At 44.1% G+C, this 8351-nt stretch overlaps 1 protein-coding gene across 4 annotated transcripts in view; it reads left to right on the plus strand.

Moving 5' to 3' along the window:
• The window catches only part of DIP2B (disco interacting protein 2 homolog B), a 226556-nt gene that overhangs the window by 213084 nt on the left and 5121 nt on the right, over positions 1-8351 (plus strand). For all 4 annotated transcript variants that reach the window (XM_047866182.1, XM_047866184.1, XM_047866183.1 and 1 more), the window contains 5 exons: positions 214-275; positions 1453-1510; positions 3539-3613; positions 5093-5270; positions 7079-7202. In XM_047866182.1, the coding sequence (XP_047722138.1) occupies positions 214-275; positions 1453-1510; positions 3539-3613; positions 5093-5270; positions 7079-7202 (497 nt within the window). The remainder of the gene's footprint in view (positions 1-213; positions 276-1452; positions 1511-3538; positions 3614-5092; positions 5271-7078; positions 7203-8351) is intronic.

Genomic DNA, 8351 nt, shown 5'->3' on the forward strand with positions numbered 1-8351 from the left:
AGGGAGGGAGAGAAACACGAGGCCATGAGCCTCTTTCAGGTTTTGACTGCAAACCCACCTCATCTGGTTGAAGAGAGGGTGAACTTTCAAAATAGAGTTTGGATTTTTCATGTAAATGGCTAAATTATCTGTTTCTTGATTTGAGAATGTGAAATATGGAAATCAATTCATTTAAATTTTAAGTGAACAATACATTGGTTTATTTTTCTTTAGGGAACCTCAGGGCCTGATCCAACTACTGTATATGTAGATCTGAAATCATTGAGACATGACAGGTACAGTATATTTATTATGTTCACTCCCTATTTGAGCGCTTTTTTTTTTTTAAGTTCATTTACTTATCTATTTTGAGAGAGACAGAGACAGCTCAAGTGGGAGAGGGGGAAAGAGAGGAGGGGAGCGAGAGAGAGAGAGAGAGAGAGAGAGAGAGAGAGAGAGAGAATCCCAAGCGGGCTCCACACTGTCAGCACAGAACCCGATGCGGGGCTCAAACTCACTGTGAGATCATGACCTGAGCTGAAACCAAGAGTCAGACACCCAACTGACTGAGCCACCCAGGCGCCCCTCTATTGGAGCTTCTAGGCATAAAAAATTCTGAGCCTCAAGAAAGCCAGCACTTTTCCCGCATTCCTTTTGTTTGTATCTTCCAGGGAGGGTTGGGAAGAGGGAAGGAATTAGTTTTTATTAATACCTGATTAAGATTTATATTTGTAGGGAGAAAGTTTTATCACGGTAGCTGTGCTGTTCGTTAATATTTAAATGTAACACTTTGTTCCTGTCTATGTAAAAATGTTTTGTAATATTTGATATGAACCAAAATGGATATACTCTTTCCTCTGGGAGTTTAAAAATAAAAGGTGGAACAGACAAGATAAATGAGGCAGAGTAGAGTTTTTGAAACAACACTTTATCCAAACCCCGGGAATAAAAGCCTTCTTCCTCATCAGCTTATAGGCTTTTAGCTCTATCCCACGGAGTCCCAAAGGGCTCTGGGACATTTTTCCCAGGTCCCACTGACTTTGGCTGTGTTCACTGATGTCCCCGTGACCCTGACCCAGCCTGCACAGGTAGATCATCTCTCTAGTGCAGTGTTCCTCAGCCTGGGGAGGTTTTGCCCTCCAGAGGACATTTGACAATGTTGACGGTTTGGGTTGTCACAACAAGGGAGTTGCTACTGACATCTAGTGGGTCGAGGCCTGGGATGTTGCTAACCATCCTGTAATGCACAAGATAGATAGCCCCTCACAAAAAATTATAGTCGAACATTCTCTGACCCAAAATGTTAATACCGAGTTTGAGAAACTGTTCTAGCATAAGGAGAGACAAAATAGAGGTCTCAGGAGGGCAGTATATAGAATATATAGCTGTAGTAGACGTGGGGCAGCCATTTTTTTAAAGATAGATATATATATGCACATACATATCTATAAATTAAATATTGTTCTTCTACAGAGTTCGTCTTGTGGAAAGGGGTGCCCCTCAGAGTTTACTCCTCTCAGAGTCTGGAAAGGTAATTTGTTCTATTAACCACTGGAAGGTGGTCTCCCGGGGAAGTGGTTCATTTTAAAGAACACTGAAGCTATATAATAGATTAGTACCTGGGGAAAAACTTAATTGAAATCTGGAGATGATTCAATAATTTTAACTCCACTAAGACTTTGAAATTCGTATGGGTACATAGATACGAAGAATTCTAGGTTCGAACTTTCTTAATTTCCACAGATTTTTTTGTTTCTTAATTTACATCCAAGTTAGTTAGCATACAGTGCAACAATGATTTCAGGAGTAGGTTCCTTAATGCCCCTTACCCATTTAGCCCATCCCCCCTCCCACAACCCCTCCAGCAACCCTCTGTTTGTTCTCCATATTTAAGAGTCTCCTATGTTTTGTCCCCCTCCCTGTTTTTATATTATTTTTGCTTCCCTTCCCTTGTGTTCATCCACGGATTTTTTTTAATCCAACTGACGTGTTATTCTTACTTGACAAATTAGTAAAATTCACTGTTCGTTATATTCAAGGTGGAGAGATGAACAAGAGGCAACTCTATTTTTGTCAATGTTACGAGGAGAAAAATAGGGGGGAGTAGTGAGGTGTGGTTGAAGATCAGGGAAGACATACATGTATTTAAAATTGAGAGAGAAATCAAAATGACGAAGAGATTACAGATATATAGAGTGAGTGTCTATGGGGATAAGATTTCTTAGATTAGAATGATGCTTTAAAATGTTCAAGGAGGGACACAGCTATTGTCTTAGTCCATTTGGGCCACTGTCACAGAATACCATAGACTGGGTGGCATATAAATAACAGAAACTTCTCACAGTTCTGGGGACTGGGAAGTCCAGGATCAAGGCACCATCAGATTCTGGTGAGGGACTTTTGGTTGATAGGTGGCCGTCTTGTTGCTGTATTATCACACATGATGGAAGGCTGCAGGTCCTAATACCATCACATTGAGGATCTGGGTAGATTACATGCAACCCAACATAGGAATTTTGAAGGGACACAGCATTAAGTCTGGAGCAGTTCTGAACAATTTACTAAGGGTGATCAGACATCAGCCTAAGCTATCAAGTTTCTCACCCTTTTGAAGACATAGCGATGATGCCTCAGAATTCCTTCTAGTAATTCTGAAAGGCAGAGGGGGAAATTATAAAGAAAGAAAGGAATCCTGCATAACCTATCAAGCAGCGGATCAAGCCCACGAGGTGCTCACTCCAGTTTCTCTCTTCCATTTAACCTCTTTGGAGTGGAGTTGGGTTGATCTTACCATCTTGTCAGATCTCCATCTGCCTCAGCTAGTGGTTGGGAGCCTCAGAAGCTTTTGCACAGTGCCTGGCCCAGACCCGCGCAAACGATCTGTTCTCTTCCTTCCTTGAGGTCTTAGGTGTATGAGACCAGATAATCACTGTAGCACTTCTCAACTAACCTCATACTCTAGAAACCCACGATGAAAAAGGAGGTTTAAGGGACAGAATATGGGTAACCAGAGAAGCTGTGAGCCATTCTCACAGCCAACACCTGTTCTTCCTGTCTCTCCTGAGGGAGATCCCAAGCATGTGATGTCTCTCATGATCCCAGGGTCAGGATCCATTCTCCTGCTACGCTGCCACCGTCCTCTCTTATTCTTCAAGTTCCTCTAACTGGCTTTCACTGTAGATCAGAGCCAAGCCTCTTGGACAGTCCCTCCCTGCTGCCCTTTCTGCTTTAAGGGGTTTTACTGCAGTCACACCAGTGAACAGAATAGGTCATGAGAAGGAGCAGTCACATGAGTACAGATCCTTAGTCTTACGGTTCTGGCCGCAATTTCTCAACCCTTTGAAGAGAAGGTAGACTGGTTGGTTCCCTGGTTTATTTTTGAGGATGAATCTTATTGTATCTCTAGTCTCCACTGAGGACAGTCCAGGGAGCATCACATCAATTAGCCCCTGTCTTTGTGCACTCCCTCACCTCACTAGAAGAGGGGTGGGGGGGTGACTGCATTTCCTAGGGATCACTAGATTTGATTTAGTCTTTGTGTTTTCCCTTTGATTCTCAGATTTTACCTGGAGTGAAAGTGGTTATTGTTAATCCTGAGACCAAAGGGCCTGTAGGAGACTCTCACCTTGGAGAGGTATGTGTCATTTTTATCTTTACTCTGAAAAGTCGGCAGTAAAGACTTTAGGGTTCATATTCGAGAAGTCAGTGAAACTGTGGATTTAGCTTTTCCTCCACTGTGAATTTTCGTCTTTTAAAGAGCTTCCATCTTTCTCCGTCAGGCTCGAGACTAAAAAGAGGGAGGTTGAGGCCAGGATGCAGAGAAGATTTAGGCACCCAGATTAGAACTACTCCCAGATTTCTCCACTGACATTCCCTTAGCTGAAAAGGAAAATGGCAAATCCTATCTGCCAAATAGAACAAATCCTATCTGTTCTCACCTATTAAGTAGTAGAACTGAAAGGAGCCACAAATACTAAATTTTTTTAATTCATGGAAATTTTTTTAAGTTTATTTATTTTGAGAGAGAGTGAGGGAGCATGAGTGGAGGAGGGGCAGAGAGAGGGAGGGAGGGAGAGAATCCCCAGCAGACTCCATGCTATTTGTGCAGAGCTCCATCTCACAAACCGTGAGATCATAACCTGAGCCAAAACCAAAGTCAGATGCTTCACCAACTGAGCCACCTAGGTGCCCCTAAAATTCATTAAAATTTTATATTCTATTCTAAAATGTATCTTTGTATTAGTATAAAGACTCTTTTTTGTAAAGATTTTGTAAAAGACTTAATTTCTCTTCTCTCAAATATCTGAGGGGCACTGATGTTGCATCCCGTAGTTTACTGGGAGGAGTGTCGGAGGTTCAGGAGCCAGATGGCCTGGGCTTGCCGGTTACCAGCTTCTAACTACTGAGCAAGCTACTTAATCTCTCTGAGCCTCCGTTCTCTCATCCATAAATAATAATTGCACCTATCTCACTTACCTAATGAAATTGTGTGACAGTTAAATACATGAATACCTAGATCTGTTATGCACATGGAACAGTGCCTGTCACATAACGGGTTCTCAGGAAATACTAGTGCTATCATTTTTAGCTCTTGCTATATTTACATTGTAAATTCAAATACCCTGTAGTGTTTTCCTGAGGGTGTTATACCTGAGTTTCAGAAGCGCAGAAACGATCCCCACTGCATTTGTGGAGCTCTGAACGTGGTTGAGAAACGAGCCAGCCAGGGAGGCAGTGTAGCATCGTGGTTAAGAGCACGGCCTGTACAGCTGTAGCTGCAGCCTGTGTATAGGCTTGGGTGGGAGTCTCGTAGTTTCTGCATCCTCTGCGAGTTCCTTAACTCATTTTTTCATCTGTAAAATAGGAATAATAATAGTATGTAACTGTATTGTCACGTGTGTCATGATTGATGGGGATGAGGCATATAAAGTACTTACCTCTCTGTTTAGCACAGTGGAAACACTTGGTAAGCGTCAGCTGCCTTTCTTGTTGTGTTGTTGTTGTTGTTAACATAAAAGTGAGAATTGAAAAAAAAAAACTGTCCCAAGAGAATTGAATTGATACAGTTCTATGTTCCTGGTGAAATGTGACCTATGCCTTTTTCTTGTTGTAGATTTGGGTGAACAGTCCCCACACAGCCAGTGGCTATTACACCATCTATGATAGTGAGACTCTTCAAGCCGATCATTTCAACACTCGCCTCAGTTTTGGGGATGCTGCGCAGACACTCTGGGCTCGGACAGGATACCTTGGTTTTGTCCGCCGGACCGAGCTCACAGCAGCCACCGGAGGTAGCTTCCTCAGCAACGCTTCACCCTTCAGCCTGCTTTGTGTTTCAGCCAGTGTCTCCCGCTGGCCTTCCTCAGCCTGCCTTTCCGTTGTGGAGTGTGTGTGTTTCATTATTCCCTTCTGCCATTCTTAAACCCATACATGAATTTATATTCATTTGAAGAGTCCCTGGGATGCAGGCGCCAGGGTACCACGTCAGCATCTCTGAACTACGGGGTAGCATGGCCGACGGCCGTGGAGATATGCCTGATGACGACCGAGTGCCCCTGGCAGACCGTGTACCCTCGGCCCCTATGGAGCCGATCCTACCCCTGCACAAGCTCCTAGGACAGGTGTTTCATCTTGTAGCTCTTCTACTCCCACATCCCATTTTGGGAGCAGACGAATCGAGCCTGATCCCTGATGTGGAGGAGCCGTCTTGCTGAAGTGCTCTGTCCCTTCGGCACCTCACGTTAGATACCAGACTGCTTGGCAAGGCTCTGGTGTAGGCAGCCCCCCATTACCCTCTCCTTAGTTGATTGTCTTGGCGTCCCTGCTGCCTGCCTTCAGCTCTTCTTCCTGATGCCATTAATGGCCATGTTGAAATGCCCAGCGCTGTGTCGTGCATTTCAAGAACTGATACAAATAACTCCCTGGACTTTACAGGCCTGAATTAGAGCCAACTCCTTTCTCCTAAGCTCCTTGTGCCTGGTCCATAGAGACCAGCAGCCACAGTTTCTTCCGAGTTTCATGGACAAGAGGAAGTTATCCTTCCCAGGTCCCTTGGCTTTGAAGCCTACCTCTGTCTGCCATTTGCTTTGTGACCTTGAGCAGTCAAAGTCTTTATGAGCTCTTCTCATATGATGGGAACCCTGCTGGACCTCCTCATCCTTCTCTCCCCAACAGCTTCTAACACTTTGTTTTGCTCAATTTTTCAGAAATGTTACCTTTTCCTGAAAATATTATATTCAATAGACTTAGCAAAATCATCTCTTGCTTCAAAATGCAATTTCTATATAGACATAAACCATGTAGCCTTACGTATATACAGTGTGTGCATAAAATTTTTTAAAAAAAGGATTTCTTCCAAGTTCCAGCTGGATGACAAGCCTATTAATAACCAGGACTAGTCTCTCCATATTCTGTGATCCTGCTCCTTCTACCTGGACTCCTTGAAGATGTCTGGGGATCACAACACGTGCTCATTTCTTCACCCTCTCAAATCTTCTCCACCCCCCACCCCACCGCTCTCCCAGCTGTCACTGGCTAATTCCTATTTATCCGTAAAAGCTCAGCCTGGTTTCGGCTTTTCTTTCTCGGAAGCCTCGAGCTGAGCTCCGGCGGGGGTGTCCTCTGCTCACCTCAAACCTTATGCCCGCACCGGGCCCACCACATCACAATGCAGTACTTGTTGTGTGTCTGTTTCCCCACTAGACAGTAAGTGTCTTCAGGGCAGGAATTGTGTTTTGTCATCTTTGCTTCCCAGCACTGGCACAATTCCTGGGACATAAAGGTGGTAGCAGCAGCAGCAGCAGCAATAATAGTAATAATGGCTAATTTTTTTTTAGCACTTACAATGTGCCAGCCATCATGGGAACTCCCTTACATGGACTATCTCATTTAATACTCGCAGCAGCCATTTAGAGTTCTCCCTGTCTCACAGAGGGGGAAACAGGACCGGAGACTCCAGTAATTTGCTCAAAGTTAACCCAGCTGGTGAGCGGTGGAGTCAGGGGACACGGCGGGCCGTCTGACCTTGTGCCCTGAACTCCACCATTGCATCGTACTCCTTATGTCTGATGAACCAAATTTCTCTTTTTCTTTCTGTCAGAGCGTCATGATGCATTATATGTGGTGGGAGCTCTGGACGAAACGCTGGAGCTGAGAGGATTACGATACCACCCGATCGATATTGAGACCTCAGTGTCCCGGATCCACAGGAGCATTGCCGAATGGTAAATTCCCCTGCACGGAATAGGTTCCCCACCTCAGCGGTAGCGTCCATTAAATTGATCTAGGTAGTCAGCCTTTTGTACCCAGTAGCACCTACAGACGTAGAACTCCTAGGGGAGTAAGAAAATAAATGGACCGATTCTTTCCTGTCTTGGTGTGCCATCTGCTGTGGCAGAGGAGGCCGTGGAGACACTGAGACAGGCTCCATAGAACCATCGTGGGGTTGAGTCCTTTCTACGGATAGACTCTTACCTTTGGAAGCGATCGAACTGGTCATCTGCCTCTAGAAAGTGGGTGTGATAAGGTGGAAAGAACCATGACTGGAAGTTCAAAAGACCCAGCTTGAAGGCCCAGCTCCCCCACCAGGCAGCTTTTCTCATGTAAAATACTTTCTCTGCTGTTTCCTAATTATGGTGAAGATCAAATGAGAATGTGCCTCACAAATTGTCAAATGATAAGCAGATGAAAAGCATCATTATTATTTCATCCAACTTCCTTCTCAGTGTAGGAATTTCCCCCACATTCTCCCTGATAAAGGATCATCCCGCCTCATACTGACTAGAAATTCCTTAAAATTAAAACACTTTAGTTTTTACCTGGCTTTCATTCTGGATTCTTGATAATACAGAATCTTTACAGTTTCTTTTTCAGGTTTTTTAGTTTTTTCTTAGTGTTTATTTTTGAGAGAGAGAGAGGCAGAGCATGAAAGCATGAGAGGGAGAGGGGCAGAGAGAGAGAGAGAGAGGGAGACACAGAATCCCAAGCAGGCTCCAAGCTCTGAGCTGTCAGCACAGAGCCCGATGTGGGGCTCGAACCCACACAGCGAGATCATAACCTGAGCCAAAGTCAGACACTTAACAGACGGCCACCCAGGCGCACTTTTCCACATTTTTAATGTAGTATGTCCTTCCTTGGTTGTTTTTTGTTTTTTGTTTTTTACCTATGCTAAATTGCCACAGTTCTTTTCATGGTTGCTCATGCTTTCTAGATGTTTCTTTGTCAGTATTTTCATTCACTTTGCTCAGAGTCTGTCCCCAGACCTGAACAATGCCCATGAGTTATAAGAATAATAGAGAGAAGTGAGGTGCCATGATTAACCTCTAATTTTAGACCTTTGACTTTTAATGAAACCAAAGGCTGTGTACCTTTTT

The sequence above is a fragment of the Prionailurus viverrinus genome, chromosome B4, assembly GCF_022837055.1.
Source record: "Prionailurus viverrinus isolate Anna chromosome B4, UM_Priviv_1.0, whole genome shotgun sequence".
In the NCBI taxonomy this organism is placed as follows: domain Eukaryota; kingdom Metazoa; phylum Chordata; class Mammalia; order Carnivora; family Felidae; genus Prionailurus; species Prionailurus viverrinus.